At 40.6% G+C, this 27,975-nt stretch overlaps 1 protein-coding gene and 2 non-coding genes across 3 annotated transcripts; all 3 read right to left on the reverse strand.

Moving 5' to 3' along the window:
* On the reverse strand, positions 1-27,795 carry LOC115379083 (cytoskeleton-associated protein 5-like). Its single transcript, XM_030079766.1, has 45 exons — positions 27,658-27,795; positions 27,203-27,284; positions 26,734-26,927; positions 26,423-26,629; positions 26,096-26,267; positions 24,462-24,603; positions 24,269-24,366; positions 24,045-24,158; positions 23,827-23,931; positions 23,655-23,744; positions 22,893-23,057; positions 22,614-22,742; positions 20,069-20,209; positions 19,861-19,971; positions 19,656-19,766; positions 19,048-19,140; positions 18,039-18,224; positions 17,827-17,921; positions 17,663-17,720; positions 17,297-17,422; positions 15,737-15,876; positions 15,142-15,316; positions 14,941-15,054; positions 14,504-14,632; positions 14,143-14,337; positions 13,730-13,856; positions 13,497-13,591; positions 12,841-12,960; positions 12,389-12,538; positions 11,666-11,869; positions 10,567-10,702; positions 10,042-10,235; positions 9,653-9,825; positions 7,756-7,932; positions 7,117-7,231; positions 6,677-6,856; positions 5,561-5,748; positions 5,311-5,383; positions 4,933-5,121; positions 3,792-3,905; positions 3,579-3,653; positions 1,616-1,778; positions 1,344-1,463; positions 1,060-1,169; positions 1-500 (listed from the first exon to the last, which is right to left on the reverse strand). The coding sequence occupies exons 2-45, from the start codon at positions 27,257-27,259 to the stop codon at positions 291-293; spliced, it is 6,060 nt and encodes a 2,019-aa protein (XP_029935626.1). The 5' UTR covers positions 27,260-27,284; positions 27,658-27,795; the 3' UTR covers positions 1-290.
* On the reverse strand, positions 10,811-10,923 carry LOC115357319 (small nucleolar RNA SNORD67). The gene has a single exon (XR_003928095.1). It is a non-coding gene; the product is annotated as a small nucleolar RNA SNORD67 (small nucleolar RNA).
* LOC115357318 (small nucleolar RNA SNORD67) lies at positions 12,216-12,330 on the reverse strand. The gene has a single exon (XR_003928094.1). It is a non-coding gene; the product is annotated as a small nucleolar RNA SNORD67 (small nucleolar RNA).
* Positions 27,796-27,975: the final 180 nt, after the last annotated feature.

The following is a 27,975-nucleotide window of genomic DNA, read 5'->3' on the forward strand; positions in this document are numbered from 1 at the left end:
TTCATGTAAAATTGCAATTTTATTTAATAAAGACAATAGAATGTAAAAGTTGTTAAAATATTTTACAGTGATAAGACAAACACTTGAGACAGACATGTAAAAACAGAAAACAAATTAAAACTTCTTTAATAAGAAATCAAAAGAAAAAACAGACACAAACAGGGAGCAAAATGGTCATGGCAACTAGTCAGAGAACATGGGAAAACTGTACAAGGTATAGTTTTTAAGTAAATCTGTGTAATTGCAGGGGCAGTTATTAGGAAGCTGTAGGTAGGTTTAGAAGTGGATATTCAGCGATTGTTCTTAATCCTTTCAAGTCGCTTCCTCAGGTCATCTAAGGTGATAGTGGAGGTGGGGGCGGGGTTGGCTGGCCGGGAGGGGCTCTGTCGCAGTGCCTGCTGGTTGTGGAAAATAATAGGGAGGTCGCTGTGGACCACATCCTTGGATGAGGGATTACCAGGAGGCATGGACAGCGGGGGAGGCTCCGCAGTCTCTGTTTGCTGTGATTGAGAGAAGAGCAGGTTTATAAAAAAAAAAAACCTGACTGTCTGACTGTTCAATCTCAATCTGTAATGTTCAATAGATTCTAGGACTTATTTTGTGATAAAATGTATTTTTTTTGTGTGCACTGCTCACTTTCCCTAAACTTTTATTGTCTACTTCAGTTCATGACTTTCTGGTACTGAAAACGCCTTCTGACAATTCCCTGAGAAAAGAAATCAACCTGTTGCATTCAACTGAGTCATGTGTCTAAGTGGAAAAAGCAACTACAGAAGTGGAACTGAAGTTTCTCCAATTGTGAAAACAGTCAACCTTTACTCAGACCATGTCTTGGGGCTGCAGTGCATTCTGCTCTATTGAGGCATTTGATTTACATTTACGTTACTGAAGAGAATAAGAAAAATAGAACTCTTTGGACAGTGCTGAAGTGTTTTAGAATGAATTTTCCACATTCACTCCACAGGATTTTCACATGGTACTTTTTATATCAACAGACAGTCCCACATAGACGTTAAAGTAAACACTACTATTTGAAAGCAACCTGCTGTCAAAACAAACCTTAATTTTGTTCTCCAGGCCATGCATCTGTCGCAACATCTTTAGCTTCTCTTGGAAGACGGATGGCTTCAGGTCCTGATTGTCAAGGTTGATATTACTGGCAAAGACTCCTTAGAGGCAATACAGTGCAAATAGTTAGATGCCCAGTCTTGTAATTTCAACATGTCAAAGAAACAGCAGAACACCTTATTTGCAAGCATGAGGAAATCCAAACTTACTTGGATGTATCTAAATTGGATTTAGAGTGGAACTGTTACAGAAATATAGTGCATCTTTACACACACCTGTGCTAGTAAGTGTGTCTTTGTTATCCAGGCCATTGAGTTGGCGGAAAGCCTTGAGTCTCTCCCTAAAGACGGATGGTTTTAGTTCCTCTGAGCCGGTGGGGAGGGCAATGGACACTCCTGGAATGAGCAGACAAATTACTCAGTTCCATTATACTATATAAGTCTGCGCAAACAGCTAATGGCCACAATGTGTCAAGTGCGAACAAATGGAAGTTGAGTTTCCTTAAAGTAAACTTCCCAGTGCTAAGATGTCCTGCTTGAGCATGTACCTGTTGTAGGAGGCTGCATGTTGGCTTTGCCTTCTCTCTCTGTTCTGATTGTGATAAGGCCACGTTCTACGGAGGCCCGAGCAGATGGAGACAACTTCCGCAGGAAATAGTTCAGGTCTACGTCAGGATGCTTCTGCTTGTAGTCCCAAAGCTCTATTAGATCCTGGAGACATACACACCTTTTAGTCAGAAGATACTCATATTATTGGAGTTAAAGCTGCACTAGACAAGTTAGAATAGCTCTTAATGGTGTTTATGTCCTATGTATGTTTAAATGTCATGTCTGATGTGCATGCAATGATGTCTGCTCCTTGTATATGCAATGTTGTCTGTTCTTCGTGTTGGTCAAACTGTTGTGGTGTGCTGTGAAAACAAATTTCCTCTTGGGGACAATAAAGTCTAAAGGCTTTAGACCAATGTTAGCCTAAAGCACAAATAGGAGCTGGACGAAAACAGGATCTTAACTACCATGTCCACACCTTCTGAGCCTGTATTGACACTGCCAGCAACATCGCCAACAACTCAGCAGAAGGCTATTCTCTTCTATTTTCCTACAGCCCTGAGCAAACCAGTATGTGGATACACCACAAGCTTGAGTTATTTATTTAAAAAAAAAAAAAAAAAAAAAAAAAAATGGTCCAAAGCAACATTCGTCTGTACAGTCAGCCATAAACTGCAAATCAGATTTTCTAAACACAAAATAGATACATTAAAAGATAAAAACTTAATACATTTTTTTTTTTTTTTATTAAATGGATGCATGGGTTGATGAAGGTAAAAATTATTTTAATCATATTATGGCCTTCAGTCACCAGATCTCAACCCAAATGAACACCTTTGGGAGATTTTGGACCAACATGTTAGTGCTCTCCACCACTGACACCAAGTGAGGGAAAATCTTTCATTCATAGCTCATGCTCTTTCCCTCCAGTAGACTCCCAGAGACTTGTGAAATCTACACCAAGGTGCATTGAAGTTGTTCTGGAGGCCCATCACCTTACTAGGAAACCTTTTTTCCTTTAATTTGAAACCCATCTGTAGCCATGTTAACTCATCAAAACACAAGGATGTACCAGACTCAGAATGTCATAAGTTCAGTCAAATGTGGCAGTTCTGTGTTACGATTCAACTCATTTTATTTTATTTTATTTATTTATTTTAAATTCAGTCTTCCTGGCAATAAAAAAATGCATTGGAACAGAATGGTGATAAACCATGTTCATAATTAAAACAATCATAATCCAATGCAGCAGAGTCATACAAACATGAGCGTTTAGACTAAGAAAATTAATTAAGAGCTGCATTTTTTTTGGATAGCTGGCCAATTTCAGTTACCATATGGCATTGTCACAATAATGAGACAGCACACATATGTCTGGTTAAATGAAGCTCTTATTACTTCTTTAATTTGCTCGATTGGACTGATTATATTTTCTGATGTTTAAGAAATAAACAGTTTAGGCCTTGATAATACTAAATAGTCTGTGCTTGTGCACAGCTAGTGACTTAATGACTATAGAAACTGTACAGGAGCACTGTACATAGCAATGTGTGGTGGCAGACAATACAGAGGCACCCACTGCGGTGTCACTTTGATCACAAAAAGGTTCATCTTAGCAGAAACAGGGCACATTTGATCCGTTTTATTGTGGTATTATGATGCACACTGAGTGTCTCTCAGTTGACTGCAGGGGTTTATGTTAGATTATTCAAATATACTGTCAGGTTACAATAATGTAACCTTATCAAAGCCAATATCAAACACGATATGGACCAAATCACAGTATTTTTGTCTGGATATCTCAATATAAATACAGTGACAATATCGTAGGGATGACTGTTGGTGCTTTCACAAAATATGTATACAATGAGTCATTAGTAACATGGATATGATATGCCTGATGATCACTGAAATGCAGTGATACCTAATGCCTAAAGGATAAAGCACTGATTTTGAGCTGACCTGTTTGCCACACTCTTTGGCTGAGACCTTCTTCAAGATTTCCATCAACTCTTCTCTCTCTTTTCCATTGAGCACCTTTATAAGAAAGGAGACAAATGTTGGCAGTCAGCATGATGAATGTGGGCCATGCAGGTTTGCTACCCCCCTCATTACAACACACGAACAGTGTTGAATGGCAATGTATCTGCGCAGGCACTTTGTGTGTTTACATACCACATTTTCTTGGTCCCTGCTCAATTTAGCTGCTGATGACTTTATCACCTTCTTCAGATGGGCCTCAAGCTCAGACTCCTTCCTGTTCTCCACCAGAGTGAGGTGGTCCAAGATCTATAAATCACACATTTCAAAATGGTTGTAAATAACAGACTCACAATCTCAGACTCCTTTTTTCAGAGAGGAAAGAAAAAGCACTGAATAGCAAAAGATGATTTGTTTGAATAGGGACAACTGTAATGCTAGAAAATGCATCATCTTTATAGATAAGCGTAATTGTATGGCTATAAGCAAAAGATGTTTAAATAATCATAATGATTTTAGCCCAGACTCTAAAATGGTTAATTTGTAAGAGGCAATGAAACTCTGGACAAAATTTCCTGACAAATTTTTGACCCTGTCCATACGTGTGATGTCTCAGGTGATGTGCTTACAAGTTGACAGTGCTAGGTGCAGGTGTGAATGAGCACAGTGTTATCTTAGTGACACACTGTGATCCAGTCACTAAAACCTTTTAGAGGAGGTCAAGGATGTGTAGGGCTGCATGGCATTTGAAGTGTAAATTCTAATGTGCCCGATTCATCCTCCGAACAAAATCAAAGGACTGGGTAGCTGCTTTAGGAAACGTAGAAATGTTAACAGAGTGTACATACATTACACAATACATTTGTATTTCACAGTGAAATACCAGGTTTAATGAAATGTGTTTTTGTGATGAGATAGTGACATCTTGTTCATGTTTCTTTAAATAAATAAATAAATAAAAATACAAGGTGGTTCATGTGGGTCAGAGATAAGGAATAGGATTGGTGGAAAACATTAAAAAATAGTGAAATATACAGTATCTATGTAATCACGAAATCTGATCCAATCAGAAACAAGTGGTGATACATGATAATGTCAGATTATATGATAATAGATACATGATAATGCCAGATGTGAACAGTGATGTGTCTTAGCTGCAGCTACCTACTTGTTTTCAGATCAAATGGAAAAATGTGCACATTGCCACTAGTTAACTCATTTTAGATTTGAATCATATGAGCAACCGTTTTTTCTTTAAAGCCTATAGGCAAAAACAAATCATGTATGGACTTTAACACATTCCAGCAGTAAGGATTGATAGTGCTGACACACTGACCTTGGGCCCAGTGAGGCGGCACAGAGTGTGTAACAGTGTCTTGAGTGTGCGGTGGGCCATGTCATTTGGGAGCTTGTGCAGCCTCTCTCTGGGGAACACCTTCATGAAGTTGTGGATGTCCAACAGGATCCTGTCAAGGTTCACACTAGCAATTGTCTCTGGGAGGAATCTGATCATCCTCCATAGGCACTAAAACAAAAACACAAACACATAGTTAGTCAAAAAGCCAATCTGTAAAAATTCATTATTTAAACAGTACAAATCAGTTAGAATATTCAAGGAATCCACACAAGATTTCTGAAGCAAATCAGGGTGTTTTACTCAAAAGAGGTTTACATCAGTTCCAGTATCTTGGTGGATGGCCTCAATCTGGCTTACCTTCATGACAATATCTGAGAACTTGGAGCATACAGAGGAGGACAGGGTGTCTTGTAGCAGCACCAGCAGAGAACTGCAGAGCACAGCAAAAATAAAGTGCTTACAAACATTCAAACAAATGCTCATAATTAGTACAGACGACTTAGATTAAAATACAACTTTTCAAAACTGACCCAAATTCCTGAATTAGAGAATGGTCTGCTCTCTCTCTCTCTCACACACACACACACACACACACACACACACACACCTGAGTAGGTTGGTCTGCTCGCCTTTCTCAAAGAGTTTTCCTAGCAGTATGTTAATGGAGCAAATGATCTGCCGACCATCTTGTAGATCCTCCACTCTGGGGTCCAGTATCACAGTCAGCAAGCCCTCGATTAGGTCCTTCAGCACACCCGATGAGGCCTCCCGAGCAAAAACCTCAACTCCTAGCATCTGTGGGCACATGATATTTTTAAAAACTGAGCAGAGGAATGGTGGTCTTTCTAATTCCAACAGTTCAAATTGGAGTAGGAATTATTCCATGAGGAACTTGAATAATTCAATTGCTAAAAATCCTTGATTCATATTCTGTGTTGAAGCTTTGTTTCATCTATAGAACTCTATATAGAGAGCTGTGCACCTATAGCAACTAACCAGTGTTTTCCCAGTACCATGCACTGACTACAGCCAAGGGTCCCTTCTCTTGTTGTTGCTAATATTAATCAGTGGCTGTCTCCTTTGTTGACTCAGGTGCGAGACCCATGAAAAATATAACAATGGGTGAATGCGTCAAATTATACTTGGATGGTTATTAATATACCTGGGCGGGGCACTAAGTATAATAAATGTGTGGAAAACACTAAGAGTGAAATAGATAACCCACAAAAAAAAAACAAAAGAAACTGCATTTTTTCAGAAAATGCACACACAGATTCATCTAGCCTGAGGCCCATTGCTGGCTGACAAAAGGCAAGTGTGACCACAGAGAGCATGCAGAGATTTAAGATGAGGAGCGACCAAGGCCCCTGTGGTGATGCAAGGAAATCACAAAGGACTGTAATCCGTCTTCAGTGCAGTTCGCCCACGCCATCTACCCACTCCACAGTCACCTCTGCAAGACAACCTCCATAAAACCATTTTCTTGATGTGTGTGACTGCTCTGATTTCAAAGGCTTGTAGAACAGTTGGATGCAATGACAAAGACTGTTCAAAACAACAACTGGTCAACAAAGGCCTACATGATGTGAAAGAAAATGATCTAAACCTTCAAGAAACCACAATTTACTAAAGACAACTACACAGAGGGACACCCAGTTAACAGCCACCTTGCAGAGAAGCATTATAGAATGTGTACTATTATATATGTATCCCTGCTGCTCACAGTCATTATGCTGCCGACGATGCAGCTATAGAGCTTGGAGATGTCTTCCTTAGGTACACGTTGATCAGCCATGTGCGTGCTGTTGATGAGGCGTAGCTGAAGCACAGTGGCAATGAGGAACTGGTTGATATTGTTCACCATCGCATCAGGACTGCTGCGTTGGCGAAACACGTCATCCATCTGTAGAACACAAAGAGAAGTGTCGTCAGTTTGAGCAAACTGACTAATTGAGTTAGAAAGGCTGAAGGAAGGAGCAACACAGGATTGTCATGACCATGACTCAGATCGATGTCACCACCTGTCTTTGTGGTTTTACTGCATTTAGCTGATGCTTTAGAATATTACCAAGTGCAGCTAGAGTTTTTCTTCACACAAAAATTATATCAGTGTATCAGTGTGAGTAGAAGTTTTGCTATGTTGGCGACCATTTGTCTTGTTACCTGTGTAAGGGCCTGCATGCTGATGTTGAGGTCCCCACAAGCAATCTTGGATATTACCAAGTTGATGGTGGTGGTGGGACTTGGGAGATCAAAGGGAGCTGGAAGTGGGCGTGTCCTACAAAAGAAAAAAAAAAGTCACCGCTGTCAACACACTTGCAGACTCGCAGGTGCATTCAAGTCTGTGAGTGCTGCTGACTGTCCAAATCCGCAATTCATGCAGTTCACAAGGGACCACAAGCCTGCAGATAGCCTACTTGGGGACCAGACACATTAAATTACCCACAATTCATTGAAATATGGGCATAACGTAATTTTTCCAAATACCTACTTAAAAAAAAACAAAACAAAAAACTATTATAAATGTGTAAAACAATTACTGTATTGAAACATCACTTGAATCATGTGGGCCAGAAATATTCAACCACATCATGATACAGAGATGTGTAGGTACCAAATCTAGCTGACCAAGGGTACGTCTGAATCTCAGATTTAAATGGTGTGCACAGACATCACTGCCTCTCTAGTGACGAACTTTGCACAGATACAAGACAGTATAGTCAAGGTCATATATATCTAGGGACCATAAACATAAAAAAGCCATCTAAGGGGAGGGGGGCTTCATTTCAGTGTGCATCGTACTTTGGCTCAGGGAAGGCTACAGGCTCCAAGTCCTCCAGTTTGTGCTGCACCAGGTCAGGTAGCTCACAGATGGGAGCCAGGTCATTTTCCAGTAGGGCAACATCCAGGCTGAACTCGGGTGTGACCAGTGATGGCCCCTGTGGCTGGGCTGCCAGGGACGTTTGGGCATGGAGCTGCCTGCAGGGCCAAAAGTGGAGGAAGAGACATTATTTAGAAAGAGGACAAAATAAACTAAAATAGGTTAAAATAGGAATTAGGACCACAAAATTGCAATTGTGTTTCCAACAAAACACTGACATACAAATGTATCAGTGAAACTGGCATTCTTAATGTTAGTGATCACTGCTTAAACAGGCATTCGAAAAGATGTCAAATGTATGAGAGTAGATGTTAACAAAAAAGTACAAGACCTGTTTGATATACTGTATTAGAAACTGTAATGTAAACATTTCTCATGTAATACCTGTTGATTTAAAAAAAAAAAAAAAAAAAAAAAAACAACTAACCTATGTACACATACACTATATTGCCAAAAGTATTCGCTCGGCTGCCTTCACACACATATGAACATGAGTGACATCCCATTCTTAAACCATAGGATTTAATATGATGTGGGCCCATCCTTTGCAGCTATAACAGCTTCAACTCTTCTAGGAAGGCTTTCCACAAGGTTTAGGAGTGTGTTTATGGGAATTTTTGACCATTCTTCCAGAAGTGCATTTGTGAGGTCAAACACTGATGTTGGACAAGAAGGCCTGGCTTGCAGTCTCCGCTCTAATTCATCCCAAAGGTGTTCTATCGGGTTCAGGTCAGGACTCTGTGCAGGCCAGTCAAGTTCTTCCACACCAAACTCGCTTATCCATGTCTTTATGGACCTTGCTTTGTGCACTGGTGCACAGTCATGTTGGAACAGGAAGGGCCATCTCCAAACTGTTCCCACAAAGTTGGGAGCATGAAATTGTCCAAAATGTCTTTGTATGCTGAAGCATTAAGAGTTCCTTTCACTGGAACTAAGGGGCCGAGCCCAACGTCTGAAAAACAACCCCACACCATAATCCCCCCTCCACCAAACTTTACACTTGGCACAATGCAGTCAGACAAGTACCGTTCTCTTGGCAACCACCAAACCCAGACTCGTCCATCAGATTGCCAGACGGAGAAGCGTGACTCGTCACTACAGAGAACACGTGTCCACTGCTCTAGAGGCCAGTGGCGGTGTGCTTTACACCGCTGCATCCGATGCTTTGCATTGTGCTTGGTGATGTAAGGCTTGGATGCAGCTGCTCGGCCATGGAAACCCATTCCATGAAGCTCTCTACGCACTGCTCTTGAGCTAATCTGAAGATCACATGAAGTTTAAAGGTCTCAAGCTATTGACTCTGCAGAAAGTTGGCGTCCTCTGCGCACTATGCGTCTCAGCATCTGCTGACCCCGCTCTGTGATTTTATGTGGCCTGTCGTTCCCAATCGCTTCTACTTTGTTATAGTACCACCAACAGTTGATTGTGGAATATTTAGTAGCGAGGAAGTTTCACAACTGGACTTACTGCACAGGTGGCATCCTATTACATTACTATTACAGCACCATGCTGGAATTCACTGAGCTCCTGAGAGCGACCCATTCTTTCACAAATGTTTGTAGAAGCAGTCTGCATGCCTAGGTGCTTGATTTTATACACCTGTGGTCATGGAAGTGATTGGAACACCTGAATTCAATGATTTGGATAGATGAGCGAATACTTTTGGCAATATAGTGTAGATAGTGCAGCAATGACATGCAGTCAACACATTTCATTGGGCCACTAAGAGCTAATTAAAAACTTCTGGAGCTGCCAGAGTCAAGCATCTGGTTTAATGGTGTGCATGTGCACTCGCTAATAAGCAGGTGTAAAGTGTACCAGAGTTTGCTGGGCGCAGGCTCATTGCTGGATGGTTTGCGCAGTAGGCTGGCATTGGCTTGGGAAGGAGGCACTCTTGGTATTTTTTCCTCCACCTGTTTGGAGGGTGGGGCCATTTCCTTTCCTGAACGTTTGATCCTCTCCTCCAGCATGCTCATGTCCTTGTCTGACAGCTAGAGACAAAATACTGTTATGAGACTCTACACATAGTGTGTCAGTGCTGTCATGAGGCCACAGGTCCTCTGATCACAGAAAGCACAGCTCAGGCAAGTGGAAAATTAGCTTTTGGGCAGTGACTTACATTGATTGCGTTGGCAAAAAATATTATTATTGGAATAGTAAGACACAATTTTTGTCTAGTAGATTGAAGCTTTAAGAGGGCTGCATACATTGCCAATTAGCTTGTAGACCTGGTCTCCACACTTGTTGTAGACTACCACTATAGTGTTGAGAGCTGCGTTGCGAACTGAGGTGTCTCTGTCACCAATGTGCACAGCAATCTCCTTGAGCGCTTTGGCTGGTGTCGGCTGGCAGACTAAAAGGCCGCAGAGAGAAATGAGACAGCCTAGCTCCTCCAGACACTCTGCACAAGAGAACAAAAAAACGTCAGGATGGAATAATAACGTTTTACTTCAGACAGTGAAAAGAGCTTAAAGATTACAGAAAGGGGCTTGTGACTACAGTGACTGTCAATTTGAATTTCAACATCAGTGGGGAAAAACCTGGAAAGTCAAATAGATATGCTCTCCCATCAGTTAACCAATACTGTTAAAATGCCATTGAGCAAGGCAGGTCACCTTTCCTCCCTGTCTCCTTGCCTTTATAAAACTAGTATATTGCTTAGTGTTTAGACAGTATTTCTTGTTGACCTGATTTAACCAGAAATGTTGAATATGTAATGTTCCCTTTCTCACCAGCTCTTTGTTTGGAGTTCTTCGTCTTAGTTCCCTCCATGACAAAGGGAAAGATTTTGCTGGCTGGGTAAACCTTACACAGCATGTCCATTATGGCTCGTACATCCTTCCTCACCACATCCTTGGACTCTCCCATCTTAAGGCCAGGACATGAAATGGGAGAGAATGAAACAGAAAATAATTGCAGGTTAAGGGAACGACAGAGAAAACCTCTTCAAATAAACCGAGTGTCTGCTGGTAAAAGGGTGAGTCAGATGGCCCCTGTGCACTTTGACTGTCACCACGGTGAGTCTGGACGGGGAGGCTGTGCCACAGCAAACAGCAACCCATCTAACAGTGCAACTCATCATTTATACCCTTGACTTCAATGCTTCTGATGCACTGCTGATGATGACAATCTATGATCCCCGAAGTAGAATTTAACTTTCAGTGTGCCTTTGCTAAATAGTGGGTACCAGACAAAAGTTTGTCATATTCACACAGATTTTTTTTTTTTTTTAATAAACATCAAAACGCAGGACTTCACAGGGAACACACACATCTAGCACTAATCAGTTGCAGTAAAGCTTAATTCACAATTTATTTTAAAAAATGTTATTAAAGTATAATATACTGGATACTAAATTTTTCCTTTCAATACACTGTGCCAGATGTAGCAACATTCATTTATTTTCTTCTATTTTCTGTTATTACGACAAAAAAACAGGCACAAAATGTAGTAATGTAAAAGCTGTTCTCAAACAAAAACAGTCAAAAACAAAATGGTGGTCAAAGAGATAATCACAAGAGATTATATGCCTGCTTGTATATTTGACAATTGAAACTATTTGTAGTACTAATATGTTAAAATGCTTGCACAAACCATGAACCTTCACAGGGTAACAACAACTGGAGATAAAGTTCTGTCCAGATATTATAGATTCAGGGATGTTACATTCATCAAATCCACTATGGGTGATAAAAAAAAAAAAAAAAAAAAAAAAAACAACAACCTAGGGTCAGAGATATTCCGGTTCCAGAGAAGGAGGACAAATAAGTGTCTGCAAACATAAAGTAGTGTGTAGTGAATCAAAGGCTCTTGCAAATGTGGAAGGTCTACCTTGAGGATGAGGTAGGGTATGAAGGAGCTGGCCTCCAGATCGCTGAGTTGATAGTCCTGCTTGTCAAGGGAGAGGAAGAGGAGTTTGAGGAATTCCAGGGCCTTCATCAGCACACTGGTGTTTGTGTCAAAGAAGCGCAACGTGAACCACTTGAGGATCAGATCCAGGCAGGACACAACACCGTCCTTCTCGGCTTCAAGGCACTGGACCAGTTAAGGAAGAGAAATAAAGCCATTACTATAAATGTAAATACTCTGTTCTTTGATAAGGGGCATTAATTAATCTTTGGCGTTTATTGAACAGTGACCTGTAACAATTACAAAAGAACTAGAACTCATAATTGATGTGAAGTCAAATCTGTGCAACAGAGAAAGGTAATCTTGCAAATTAGACTACAGAATAGCAATGTCTATTGAAGAGGTAATATAATCACTAAAATGTGAAGTGAGCCTTTAAATTATACTTATTTAGACAAGATCACTGTCTCATGTAGTGTGGTGTGCAATCCACATAGATCTGTGCACATACACACTTTTACAAAGGGGTAGGGTTGAGTCAGATGGCCCCTGTGCACTTTAGTGTGTCCTCAGGTATAGTCAGATTGAGGTGTCAGTGCCACTGCAACCAACACCCCAACTGAACAGTGCAACTCATCACTCTCACACTTGCCCCCTTCTACTTCAAAGCATGGTGTTGATTGCCTGTAATGTGTCAGATCTCACCTCAATCATGGCACTGATGGCTTTGATGTGATGCTGGAAGTCAGGATGGAAGAGTTCCTCCTGTAGCCACTTGGCAACACAGGGAGCCATCTGAGTCTTCAGCTGCTCGATATATTCAATGCGGGGTGAAGAAAAGTTCCACTTGAGAACCTGGAACATATACAGCAGTCATATCAAACACTTTTTTCACATCATATATAGGAAAAAAGGTCTGGGAGAAAAAAAAAACAAACAAACAACTGACACATAATCAAATAATTGCCGGAGAAAGAAGCACCCATACAACTAAGATTAAAACTGATGTGTCAAACAGAAAGCTTACTTTCCAATTAGCTCCTAGCAATTGTTTTGCAGGTTTTAAAACCATAACTGTCCATTGTCAAATTGTTGTGGCATCTCAATGTGATGAAGAAACTGAAACAGAAGCTTGTGTTTAAAAAATCCACACACACCTTCAAGCTCTTCTCCTCTTTGGTGCGCAGATCCTTCCTACTGGGGAGAATGAAAAGGGGACCAGATCTGTCCTCTTCATCTTTTCCCTTCCCAGAGGGCTTCTTGCCTGTTGCCGCACTCTACAGATGGAGGAGACAGGTCATACTGTTACTGCAACCACGTCAGAAGTAGGAGAAAAAGTGGTATGGACAGTCAAGGTTGAGTGTTACCATTTTCATACATCCACAGTTCTGCTGTTCAGAAATGAAAAAGTGAGAATCAGAGCAAAGACAAAGTCACATAGCCTACACATGAATAAAGTACAAACCCATGTGACAAGAATCACCTGAGATGGCAAAGGAAAAAAAAAAAAAAAAAAAAAAGTACAATCTACAACATATCCCCCAACATGTGCCAACCTTCTGAAGAAAGTTTAAGCATTAGGTGATTATTTCTTTTTGAGGTGCCTACAGCTTTGCTGTATCTCTGTCAATACTGGTGTTCAAGCTACTGTTGGAAATGTTCAACTCTGGACACCCCCACTGGCCAAAACACCAATAAAGCTCAAATGTGAGCAGCTTTTCAAACTCTCTTTACTAGTGAGGAAGGCTATTTCATTAAATAATATCTGTAACATACTATAAAAAGCATTTCAAACCACCAGTGGGGAACTCACTTTTGCTTTTGGTGCAGACCCTGCCTTGGCATTTTTGGCCTCACATTTGTCTTCAACAGCTTCCAAATGAACTGTTGAGGCTTCAGCTGGGGCTGCTGTAGAAGGGAGAGGAATAACATTTTATCATAAAGCTCACCACTGTTGTATAGAGACTAGTCAGTTTGTGTTCTCTTACACCGTAAACCGCCAACAGGGACATATTCTCCTTGTTGGCAGGGTTTAATATGACGCACCTGCGGAAAGATTGGCAGGAGGAGTGATGGCAGCAGGTTTGGCAGGGGCAGCTTTGGCAGGAGGTTTGGCTGGCATGATGGATCTGGCCTTTTCCAACAGGGCTACCACCTGGTCTTTAGATCCAGGCTGCACAATGAATAACAGTTTGACTGAATCAGAAAGTAGAGGCAGCAAAAGTTAACAGCTGAACTTGAACACAATATAGTGAAAACCCACGTTTCCCAAGTCAGGATACTCAGGTAGGTTATATTTTTCAACAAAAGATGATCCTATCACATAGCTGAATTAATAGACTCACAGATATGAATAGCACAAAGGCCATGGTTTTAAAAAATTGTGTGTTATCTATGTAGTAAACTAATGCTCTTTAAAAAGTACCAGCCCTTCATCTATTCAATGCTGGCTATCTTACCTTTAGCTTCCCTGCTGTTTTCTTCATTTTATCAAACCCCAGGTGAGTCATAAAAATGGGCAGGGCGTCTTGGGCCTTCTTTCTCACATCTCCATTTCGGTCTTCAAGGCAGGCATACAGTGGAGCCACACATAGCAGCATGTCAGAGGGCACTGAGCGCAGAGTGGTTAAGTGCTCTGTTAGCCAGCCAAGTAACTGGATTTAAAAGAAAAAAAAAAAGAATGGGTCAATTAATTTGTAGACTACTGACACTGAGAACAAATAAGGGTACATGGAAAATTACGCTAGTGTTAAGTGTGTTTACATAAGCAGATAAATACATTCTGCAAAAGGGAACAGACAGAGAGAGCAAGAGCCCCACCTCCTGTCTCAGGAAAGCATTCTCTCTCTGCAACTCCTCAGAGAGCTCCTCTCCCTCCAGCCACTCCTTCATCCCAGTCTGCTCCACCCAGGCTGACAGGGTGGCCAGTGCTGCAGCACGAACTGTGTTCTGAGAAATATGCACAACATTGGATGTATTGGTGATAGTATTCTCATTTGTCATCTGAGGTAACATAGAAATCCAACATTTGGGGCATCCAAGTGAGATGCATGGTAGAGCATGTATCACGTATCAATGCGACACCCCTGCATGCCCCCCCCCCCTACAGATTACAGATTTGGTGGTTATAGTGAGACATATTGCCCATTTGTTATGTCATCAACAATCCAGTTTTTTCTTCCTTTTTTAAATTATAGATCAGTGGTATACACACATGAACACACATACACACCCCTACCCCTTGCTGTCTACCCTACCTTGCTGTCTCCCAGGACTGTGATGACCGGTATGCCCAGAGACTTGACATGCTGTTTGAGCCCAGGACCCATGGCTGTGGCTAACTGCTTAAGGATGGACAGGGTTTGTTGGACCTGAAATGCAAAAAAAGAGGGTCACATTTTCTTTGGTCGTTTGCCTGTGTCATTATCAGCTTTTATGGGGACAAGAGCACCACAAACCAGGATCTTGTTGGAGTCCCCAAGGCGAGCCTTGAGTGCTATGGGGAGGTTTCCTACTGTGGGCTTGATGAATTTTGCGTCTGAAATGACTGCAGCCATCTCATCCAAACCTTCTTTCCGAATCTTCCAATTTTTATCCCCAATCTTAGCCACCATCTCCTCTGTGATCTTATCACTAAACACAAAAGGAAAGAGAGGTTGAGATGGGAAAAAAAGCAAAGTCAGTTTCAATGATCTCAGACTCCTACCATTCTAAAAAGCTATCCTCTACTATAGTTTGATACCAGTTTCATGTACACAACCCAAATATATTATGGTATGCTAATCCAGGGTGATCCCATATAGTAGGCAATTCACAGCAGCCTTGTACATAGGTATAAGCATATAAAGTAATCACAAGCAGATCTGTTTCCATTCTGGGTTCAGCCTGATGGAGGACACAATCCAAATCAAAGTGGGAGCAGAAAACATCAAATCCCCTTAATCAGGACCTCACATTCACAAAGATGAAATTCGAGATGAAATTTTCATGTCTAGACACACCACAACATCTGATGATTCAAAACAGAATAATGAGATTGTTGCACAATTTAACCTGATGTCAACACGGGGCAGCAGATCCACGACATCTGCTGAACCTTCCTCCTCCTGTTCCTCGGGGTTCTCTCCTTTCTCCTGATCCTCTGACCTCTTATTGGAGCCTCTGGTAGGAGCAGGAGGGGTCTGGCCCTGCATCTGAGGTCAGTACATTTAAAATGTCAGTCAGTGCTAAGACAGTTAGCTATATTGCCACTTTAGGCATGAGTGCTACTTGAGACTGCTTGTTAAGTATTCCCTGGCAGTGTCTCTCACAGGCTGACAATTTAATTGTGGCAGGGGCAGGGCAAGACACTTATTCAGGATGTCTACAGGTATCAGAGAGCTAAGTTTAATGCTTCTTTAAAGACATTTAAGATAACCTTAAAGAGAATTCGAGACTGATTTCCTTTATTTAAAAAAACAAAACAAAAAAAAAACAACAACAACAACAACAACAACAAAAAAACAACAACACATTTTTCTTATTCAAATAAGCATTACATAAAAGTACATGCTATATAAGTGGTTGGTTGTTTATTCCATGATTCAAATAGACTCCTTTAGCTTTGACAGCAAAACTTTTTTTTTTTTTATTAAAAAAACAAACAAAAACAAAAACATGGGACTAGAACATTTTTGTGGATTTCTCTCCACAGATGCCAAACCAGCTACATCTGGTATGGCACAAATCTGATAGCCAGATAGCCAGATAGGGCTTAATTATTGACTGGAGGAGGACTGTAAGTATTGCATCAGTATAATAGTGTCAGGTTCGATGGTAGGTTTGGAGCTTTGTAATAGATGTTGACTTTCATGCAGAAGAATTTGACTACTTTTGCCAAAAAATAAAAAATAAATAAAATAATAAATAAATAAATAAATAAAAAATAAAAGATGGATAAATTAAATTGGATAACATGTTTGTAGGGATTAAAACCTCATAAATTAAAATGTAGGACTAATGATTTTTAAGGCCTAATATTTCTAAAATTCACTTCAAATTTTTAAGACCTGCAGACAGTTATTTTCAACATATTACAACTTCTCTTGGCTTATGATTTAATGTGTATAGTGCAACGTAAGGACTATTGTCATTGTAACCAACAGGACAATTTACCAGCCTTTGCAGTGCACTCATGGTAGCTTGTTATGTTGGTGTTTACACATCTCCTTCAAGTTAAAACATATCATTTTACATCTTGAGCACTTCTAACACAGTGAGCTTGGAGCAAATTGTGGAATTTTAGTTCATCACAGCTGAATACACACCAATCTGCTGTAACTGCTGCACTTAAGAGGTGTGCATCACATTAAGCTCAAAGGACTTACACAGATCAGCTCTGTCTATCTATACACAGACGAACTTTATTTTGTAGCAGCTGTGTGCAACAAATGAGTCTATGTAAGGGAAACATTGTAAATATAATGATACCAATATCAGTTTTCTTGGCAACATGAAACAGTGGCAGCTGGCCACAGCTTTATACATTAATGGGAAACCCTGCCTCCTATGGCCATAAGCACGGGTTGGGGGAAAACAAACAAACAAACAAAAAAACAAAAAAACAACGGCTACCTTCTGGAACTCGGCATCAATCTGGGATAGCAAGGCTGCCTTCTCATCCTCAAAGAACATCCGCAGTGGAGCTCCCATGTAGAGGTACATAACACCCAGCAGACAAATGGCTGCTGTTCGCACAGCCTAAACACACAAACACACATACACACTTTAGGACAATAAGCCTTCTGCTGCAGAGAAAAACCATGTGGCATGTTGTTTGCAACTAAATTGGGTTTGTCAAATGGCAAGGCCCTAAATGGGTACATATTGCTACAGCAGAGACCCTATAAAGTTTACTGACACATTCATAATAGCAACAGACAGACACATTCTATGCGAATATAACAAAGATGTTGAATTCATTAGAGATACGACACTTACAGGATTGGTGGCTCCCAAAGCAGTCTTGACATGGGTGATAAAAGCTTTCACATTTATTCTGGAAGCAGAGGGGAGACACTTGATTCAATCCCGATTGAACAGAACAGAGCAACAGCCTTATTCTCTTAAGACCTACAGCCAAGTCAGTGATGATGCCAGCTTACCCCGCAAAACCGAACTCCTTTACGGCATTGGACAACCAGCTCAGTGTTTCTGCTTGATTCTTAGGGTTCTTCTGGGTAAAGGCCATTGAAACAACCTAAGAGCAGAAAATGAATGTCAGTGGCTCAAAAAAAAAAAAAAAAAAAAAAAAGAAGAGAAAAGAAAAAATACAGAACTGGAACACCAGCCATTTGATCAGGACTGTCCTTGTTACCTGCTCAGCAGTCCAGGGCAGAGAGCAGGCCTCCCCGATGGCAGTCAGGGCTTCTTTGGCCTTCCCTCCACACTTCACATCTCCAACCTTGTCCACCAGAGCATCCAGGACCAAAGACGCAGATGTCTTAGAGAACCTGCCCTTCTGTGCGACCAGTGCCAGTGCCTGCAACTTTAACTGCATTACCTATAAGAACAAACACCCAAAAGGATGACATTTATTCATTTAGAAAATCAACTAGGCTATGGCTATATAGAATCCTTATAGCCTAAATTCCCATCTAATGAGAAAAAATGCTGTGAGAGTAGATAAGTGGTTACTATATCAGAGCTCTCCATTAGTTCACATTTATATTTTAGCTATGCGATACTGTTGTTCAGGGCCACTTGCAATTACTCCAACAGTACAATGGGTTTCAGTTTCAAAAAGCTGTGGTTACAGTGCTGTGATTGCAGTGAGGTAGTTTAAAGGCAGGTAAACTACTTTTCAAAAGAATATAAGAAATAACTTCAAGAATTTAAGGCTTTTTAATGCTACCTAGAATTAGATTTAAAAATAGATAAATAAATAAAATAACTTACCAAAAACCAGGAAAACTGTTTCCAATTCAAATTAATTGATGTTCTTAACGTTCTAAATGTATGCTCTAAGTAAAATGACTGTAGGATATTTTCTGTTGAAGGACATTTAGTTCAACTGTGGTAATTAAAACCTTTGTGATCATAACAAATCAGCTTTGGCAAATTGCATTGACCATGTCTGTATTCATCTGAGTGGAAAATAAGTGTTTTATTACAGGTTTGACCCACATGCATATCCAAACAGCACTAATATCAAGTGACATCAAAACTAGATGAATTTGAACTTAAAAGGCATATTAAACTAAAATGTAGCTTTTGTAGTAATAATTATGGCTGTCAATAACTTAAACTATAAAATATCAACTGCAATAAGATACTCAGACTATATATACTAAAGCACAGTTTAGAAAGCTATGGGTGGAGGGTACCTGGAAGTTGGTCTCCTTCCAGCCTGGTTTCTTGGCAAGCATGCGGACCAGAGCCTGACAGGGTATTTCATTTTTGTCCATCAGTTCCACGGCCTAAACAAGGCAATAAAATAGTCAAGAAACAAATATAAGCCAACATGGGCTGAACACCCAACACTCTGTTCAGGTTGATCTTGAGTATCTAATGGACAACATGCAAAACATCAGAGACTGTAGGCAGTGTTCACTGGGGACACTTTGGCATCAGACAAATTTACAGATGCATGTACTACAAAAGTATGCCTTGAAACCAGTGGATTGTCATGGGCATGTTGTGACAACATTTGAGGCAGTCTACTCAGATTCTGTTGCCAGCTGAAATTAACCTACAGAAGTTCAAACTAGTTTTCAAAATAAATACAAATAAATAAAAAAATATAGAGTGATGCAATGGAGTCTGTGAAAAATATTGCTATAGTCTCTCTTTATCATCTTTCACAGCATCGATCTGACCATCGGCTATTGTTCAGTCTAAGGTGTTTCACAAACACTTATGTGACATTGCCTTACCAAAATGTTAATATATATATAAAAATTAAAATGAAAACAATTTGAGTTCAGGTGCTGACCTTAAGGAACTCCTCCATGCCAGCTAGCCTCTCCTTCCAGTTGGCACTGTCTAGCTGCTTAATACAGGTGGCAGGGAGGACAGCAGCAGCCTTCTCTTCACACACCTCCATCTGAGGACAGAGTCTAAATGTCAGAACTGTTGAAAGAAATCAAAATAGGGATCACAGTATTTTATAAACCCTGTATTTCCATGTGCTCACTCACAGACAGCTCTGTTTCTGTCACTTCTTTGGTCTCTGCTGCATTCTTACTCTTCCCTCCCTGTTGCTTGCCACCAGCTGTTACTGGCTTGGCTTTTTTAGGAACTCCAGCCACCTGCAAAAAGTGAGATAGGGAGCAGCAATACTCTCAAAATATGCCATACTTAATGGATGAAACTGAACCATTGGCTATTTAAAAAGTCAGGGCTCACCTTAGCCACAGCAGCCTTTTTGGGAGGCCCAGAAGGCTTGGCTGGAGCCTCAGGGGCAGGCTGTACATTTGGGGCAGACTTCTCTTTTTCTGGGCCTTTCTTCCCTCCAGCCAGTGCTATCTTGTCTGCAATCTCTTTTATCTGAAGAAGAAACAATTACTAAAGCAATCAAACATCAATTAAGTGTTAAACTCAAATGGCTTCAAAGAAAAATAATATGACAATATGGATGAAAGACCAGAAAGGTTTGTGGGAGTGATAAACACAATATTCAAGTTCAAACAATATGTTAGCAATTGCAAAAATGAAGAAAGCTGAAAAAGTCTGAAGTCCTTGCCTGGTATGTACACTAGCATGAAATACAGTCAACACATCATTGCATTTTTTGAATGGTATACCATTTGTGCACTGTGTTCAAGTAACTTTGCCGAGTTGAGAAAATAAAACCAAATGTAGAAAGAAAAAAAAAAATAAGTGCATCAATGCAACTACAATTAGGAAAATTGGACAGAACCTGCAAATAGAAAAAAGTGAAGCTGTTCATTTTATTTTAGGGTTAAAATGTCACAATACATATAAAAAAAATGAACACATTATTTTGTAAATGAATAATCTGGTTGCATATACCTCTACAGTACTTTTCACTATTGGCACAGGACCATAAAGTGGCTAAATTGTATTGTACTGCATATTGTTTTGTACATGTTGCACTTTTAGAGTAGCTCTCCTATCTTGTTATACAGAATTGCACAATGATAAAGGCTATTCTGTTCTATAAAAAGTGGATAAAATGCTTGGCCATGGCAGACTAATCAGGCTAAAATGAGATTTAGTGATGACATTATCCTGCAGAATATGTGTTTAAAATGTAAGCATTTATTTCATTCAGACCCACTTAAGGCTGAATTATGCTTCCGCGTAGGAAGAGCGTACGGAGGTTGTGCGAAGCTTACGGGGGTTGTGCGACCGCCGCAGAGCCTTGCCGCGCGCCTCCCAAAAATTGTAACTACGCGGACCCTACGCAGCCCCACAAGAGCTGTGATTGGTCCGCCGAAGTACATCATTTCCAGCATTTCATTGCAACCGGCATCACATCCTGTTGTTGTGCCGGCCGGCAGCGCCGTTTTTAAAACAACTGTTGTGTCTCGACTCGTCGGTTGTGTTTGAAAACTTTGGAGAATGCTGGATCGCGCGGAAGAACACCTGGCCGAGGAGGTGCGCACGTACCCACACCTATACGACTTGTCCTCTCGCCATTACAAAGACGAGAAGAGCAGCGACCATATATTGGTGGGAGGAGAATTGCTCAGTGTGTTTCGCAGAGGTATGTTGGACACACACGCGCTGCGTAGGAAATGCATGCTTCGCACAACCCCCGTACGCTCTTCTAACGCTGAAGCATAATTCAGCCTTTAGTCCCACTGAAGAAAGATGCTTTGTCAATTAAACCACTTCTGTTATGTCTCGATGACATTAAAGCCTGGATGGCCCTAAACTTTTTAAATTTTAATGAAAACAGAAATGATGGTGTTTAGTCCCAGTGGCTCCTGTGGAACCACTGGATCGCCAAATTGGTGCAGTAGTTAAGTCCAGGTTTTTTCATCTAAGGCAGCTGGCAAAGGCGAGGCCCATTCTTGCACGTCAGCACTTTGAAACAGTAATCCATGCCTTCATCACGTCCCGGCTGGATTACTGTAATGCACTTTATTTTGGAGTCAGTCGGTCCTCCCTCGCATGTCTCCAGTTAGTTCAGAATGCGGCTGCTTGTCTTTTAACTGGAGCTCATAAGATGGAGCACATAACGCCCATTCTGGCCTCCCTCCACTGGCTGCCCATGCATTTTAGAGTTCATTTTAAGATTCTTTTATTGGTTTTTAAATCTTTAAATGGTCTCACCCCACCTTACCTCTCTGAGCTGCTTCAAACCTACACTCCTGCTCGGTGCCTCAGGTCAGCTGACCAGCTGCTCCTGGAGGTACCGAGGTCGAAGCGGAAGCTCAGAGGGGACAGATCCTTTTCGGTTGCTGCCCCTAAATTATGGAACGACCTGCCTTGGCACATTAGACAGGTTTTTAAAATCAGTCTTAAAACCATTTTTCAGTTTCCTTGGCTTTCAACCCAGCATGAGACTTTGCTCTTGTTTTATTTGTTTTTACTGTTTCCATTTTTATTTGTTTCATTGTTTTTAGTGTTTGTTTTTTTATGTTTTTATGGTTATTTATGTACAGCACTTTGTTTTCAGCTGTGGTTGTTTTTAAAGTGCTCTATAAATAAAGTTGAGTTGAGTAGTTTTATGGGGCATAGTCGGTTCATCCAGAAAAAAACATTGCCAAACACATTTACAAGGTGAGGTGAGTGGCCAAATTCAAACCATGTAGTAATATCTTACAAGACAGACTATGAGGCCTTACACTAGGTAGGCATCCTTAATAATGGCATTAAAAAAAGAAAAGAATTCACATTTGATCTACTTTTTCAGCTTTTATTTTGGTGCACATTTAAAACAGCTTGTATGGAAAGCTATGAAGTGAAACGTGCAGCTCACCTTATCAAGCTTGGCTTTATCAAGGTCAGTCAAGAAGGGGTTGATAGCCCTCTCTCCAACAACCTTCATCATGCTTGCTAGAACCTCGAAAGCAGCTTCACGCACCTCAGGAGCAGAATCATTTACTTGCTATCAAAGGGAAAGATGGGATACCAGACAGATTAGGACAGTGATATTTATGAAACAAAACAATTTAAAGTAAACATATTACTATGCTGATGGAACTAGATCAGAGGATTATGGTATTATTTTACCAATCAATTTCATTAGGATCACAACCTTAAGTAAGGCACAACAGAGGGGCTTGACCAGGGTCTTTGGCAAGGCCGAGGGGGTGGAGAGACGAATACTCCTGGCCAGGAACAGGGAGGCCTGTTGCTTTATAGAGGGATTTTTGTTGTCCATCACAGCCAGAATATCCTCACTCAGGTTTTGCAGAGTAGTCTGGTAGAAGAAAATCACAATTCTTGACATTAACACACCAAACACAAACCTGTCCAAACACTAGCTTTTAAGTCAGATCATATTTGCCCATGCGGTCATGCTTTTATTGATTCTCTTACTTTGCTTGATAACATCAGTCATTACATTATAGAGATGTTGCATTTAAAGGGCTCTTAAATTACTTTTGATTAGCAGGCTAGTTTAGCATTGATCTAGAGACTTGAGGTAATTTTTTGAAAAAGGTGTTTTAAAAGGAAGTTCTAATTACAGATTAGGGTTGGGCTGATAGCTGTGAACCAGGCTAGACAGCGAACCAAGTGAAGTACACTCATTATATTACTTTAAGTGCAATAAAGCTTCACGAGTAAAAAGTCAACAAGAGTAATTAAATCCATGCAAAAGATGGACAGGTGACCCTATTGTAGACAACTCCATTAAGCAGTATTACAACACATTTTCTTCCTCTGTCACAAAAACAAAACAACAATTTAAAGGGGGACATAAAATAACCGAACAAAGGGCTAGGCTGCAGCTCAATACTTAAGGAATTCATCTAATTAAAACAATTTATTATCTGCTTCCACACACTCAACTCACTGTTAGAAATACTGCATCAATAGCTTCTGCCAGAGCCTGTACCACCTGTGCCTTCTTCTCCTTAAATTTCTCCAAAATAGTTGGCACCACCTTGAAGAGAAGATGAAAACATCAATTCTGTAACAGTCACATCAGTATCATTCAGTGACTGACAACTCATGAGGGAACTTACATGGCCAGCATATGTCCCAAACTTCTTCCGTAGACCCGATGCCAACCCAGCAAGGCATTTAGCTGCTAGAGATACCAACATGACGTTGGTGTCTTTACCAATCACCTGCAACAACAAAAATTATGAAACATCTGTTTGGCATACAGCTGGAAAAATAGCAGATTTATATACAGATAGCAGTTTTTATGACCCACAAGGTCATAAAAACACTGTGGTACCTTCTTCAGTGCTCGCACTAAATCCCCATAGTCTCCTGCCTCTAGTTTGGGATTTTTAGTAAGTGCATCCAAAGCCTCAAGAGCTTCTTTTCTCTCCTGCCATTTTTTTGCTTCCTGCAAAAACATACAGAGGTTAATTTAACAGGCGTAGCTGCACTAGATAGATAGTTTCTTATGGAAATTATCTATCTATTTTTCATTTCTGCATTAAAAGCAAAACATACAGTTTTTTCATAGAAATCTTTGGGCATTTTGGAAAGAATCTCCACTGGCTCCAAGAGTTCATAGGGGTCCACCTGCTGGGCCATCTCCTCACTTTCATCTGCAAGAGAGCACATGCCATTTGTCATTTGTCTTAGCTCAGTTAATATTCCACTCTCCATGCAAATCTAAAAGACAAATGCATGGGTTGCTTACCATCAGCTGGGTCCACCTCTGATTCAGCCTGCTGTTGTTGCTGTTCATATTTGGCTCGCAAGTCCTGCTGAGATCGAAGGAAGCGGCTCTGTCTGGGGGCCCCTGATGGCACTTTAGCCCATTCCTCTTCCAGTTCCTTTAACTGGTGGAAAAATACAGACATCAGAACATCCAGGATCCAAATTCATGCAGACTTTAAAAGGACCAGAGAAACTTAGGCCAATGGTGAGATAGTTGAGCCTCGCCTTATTTTGCATACTAAAATTTGTCCATGACCACATCACACAGACTGCAGCTCATGACCGACATGCACACACATTCTGCACCTGTGTGAGAGGAAATAACTGCCCATGCTAGGAGGTGGCAGCGGTCTCAAAAAAAGATCAAACCAAACTGGAAATCACAGAATTGTGGAAAGATTTATTTAAAAACATCTTACAAGAAGTCACAACTGGCCTTTGTATTGTGAGGTATTGTAAGTGTGAAGGTCTTTGGCATGCTCTGTTGCAGACGGTTGAAAAGGGACAACAGGCTAAGTTATTAGGCTACCTGAAGCTCCGTGTTGGCTGATATCTGTGTCTATACAGAACAATATGCAGAAGGCATGAAAAGGCATTTTTAAGGCTTGAAGACATTGCCATTGTGTTCTTCTGTGTTGCATGTACTTTCTTCCTCTTTCTGCTCTTTGTGTCCCTGTCAGCATTCTCCTCTGAAAATGTCTGTCTGCAAAAATTAGAATTATTTGATCCATGATAGCTGCCCATGTCACACCTGTGAGCACCAACTTCACAACACTGACTTCAAAACTTGTCAACTATTGGACCAGCCAAATATCATTTATTGCTCTTAAAAAAAAAACAACAACAAAAAAAAAACACCACCAACAACATCTTAAGCAGAGTAGTCTAGCCTACAGATGGTCATTATCAGGGCAAATAGATTCACATTTTATGATGAAAAGCAGCTTTTACCTATTTATAGTAAACACATTTCAACATTAAGACACTGTGGGTTTCATTTTTGGATGATATGGCCAGATTTCAATCTAAGGTATGCATCTACAGAATAACTATAGCCTAAATAAGGCTACAGCTACAAAAGCTCAAAGTTTCATGTATGCTTCAGTCACATTTTGTTCTGCAATTCTGTTTGAATACTTGGACAGATATAAGCTAGAGAGCATTACTGCTTCTTCTTGTAGTAGTTACAGCAATTGTCTCATGTGGTAGTGACAGTGACAGACAGCTCCCAGGAGATGTGAGGGGAGTGGCATGGAAAAAGTTACAAATTTAATAGAGCCTGATCCCACAAGTCTGGATGAAAAACAAGAGATGAATATACCAGGGATTACCTGGCTTAACTATCAATTTGTGTACTCTAAGCAGGCGCATTTTCACAAAAAATGAGTGATTGTATACAAAATGTATATAATTTGGCAAGTCTGATGGACAGAAAAATACTGAATATGGGCTGGTTCTAATGTACTGTTGTTACAAAAGAACAAAACGTTCTAGCTACTGAATTTTAACTTTTCCTAATACCAAATAATCTCCACTGATTTTTAACCATACGGTCAGGGATGCACTTATGTCAATATCATGTCTGATATTTGGCTGAGCATAAGCCAGACTGACCTGTACAGTGTTGATGTTCTGAAGCGAAGGCCGCAAGGCATCTCTTATCCATTTGTAGACCTCTACAGCCAACAGTTTAGCTTCATCTCTCACCGGCTTCTCTCGGGATTCAAATAGCTTTGGCAAAAGTTTCACTATGGACTTCACACTAAAGGTCTTGGCTCCAAATTCACTAGAGCAAAGAACAGGCAGACATCAGACACACAGCAAGCTGCTAAACAACAGAGGTCGAATTTAAGCTAGAGGAATGAAAGAGCACTATCTGGTGGCAAGGAAAGACCCGTCCTATTCACAACATGCATAGCTTAATTTTCAGCTCAGTCTCACCTGAGTGCTCTGTGTATGGTTTCTACACAAGCCAAAACGATCTTGGGGTTCTTGTTATCAAGGCCCTTGATGAGTTCTTCCTGTACAATTTCTGCCTTCTCTATTTCAATGTACATGAGGCAGATATCTGAGCCTAGCTCTTTCGCACGGGCCTTGGGCTGATTAAACACTTTGGACACCACACCATTCACCACCTCTCCCACCGTTCTGCAGAAAGCAGGAGAAAGGTATATTAATGTGGCAACAGGAAATTAACACTGAACAGGATCAACAGAACTGATCAACTGTGTTTTGTGGGTTACGTGTTTTACCTGTTGGCTACATGTGCACGCTCTACAAAAGCCAGGGCAGCTTCCAGTCCCTTCAGCTGGGCGACCGCGTTGGACTCAGTCACAAATTTCTTGATGAGTCCCAGGAACTTCCCCCATTCGGGACTTTTTTCATCATCAATCCTCTGAAATAGCTTCAAAGCCTCCTCATAACCGGTTAACCTGGCCTTCCATACCTAGGACAAAGAGCCATAAAACATCACTGCAATTTTGTTTTAACTGGCCTTGGAAAGTTAGATGAATGTTTGTTAGCAGAAAAGTGGTAATAAATATAAAGCTGCATTGCATCAGCATATTGTTTACCATCAAATTTTAATGATCCCTGGTCGCAGCCAGGACATTGACATGAAGTGTAAGTGTTAGCTTGGCATTTTGTGAATTCAAGACAAGATGAATTTAAGTAACAGTACTCCAGACACACCTGCATTTTCTGACCAGACCTTGTGCTTACCTTATGTTCACATTTCTGATCGACTGGTAACTTCATCCACTCGCTATCGTCACCCATGATTATATATCTGGATTTAATGCAACTGCAATTACAGATAATGCATTAGCTGGGCGGACAGACAAGTCTGAAACTAGCAGAAGTAACTTTAAGCTACGTTTACATACAAAGCACAGTTACACACATGTTCGCAAACGTAATGTTACGGTAATATATGATAGCCAAGTCACCGTAATTTAAGGAAGAAAAACAAGAGGCGCTTTCCAAAATATCGAGGAAAATGAAGATATTTATTAGCTAACAATTCATGAACGCTGCTGGCACGCCAACCTTAAGATGCTAACGCTATCTGAATTAGCTTAACGTTACCGTGCTAGCATTTAGGGTTGGCAAATGCTTGTCAGCAAAATGTCTTAGACTAGCAGACGTGCAACTGACAAAATGTAATACCGACTTACCAAAACTGTAGTAAACTTGTTTATAATAGCAAATAAAGACCCAACAGTCCGCAATGTTTTCTTGCTCTTCACAGCTCAACGTTCAGGATGTTGTCAAACGCTTTTGTTTTAAATAAGTGCCTTCAGGAAAGCTCGTCGCTCATTGGCTCAACGACGGTACAAGTCCATTGGACAGTTTAAACCCTATTCCTGTTCAACCGCCAATGACAAGTTAGACACACACACACACACACACACACACACACACACACACACACACACACACACACAATGCCAACTTAGAAATCATGTGTCAATCTTCTAAATGAAATAATACGC

This window comes from Myripristis murdjan, chromosome 3 (assembly GCF_902150065.1).
Source record: "Myripristis murdjan chromosome 3, fMyrMur1.1, whole genome shotgun sequence".
NCBI classification, from domain to species: domain Eukaryota; kingdom Metazoa; phylum Chordata; class Actinopteri; order Holocentriformes; family Holocentridae; genus Myripristis; species Myripristis murdjan.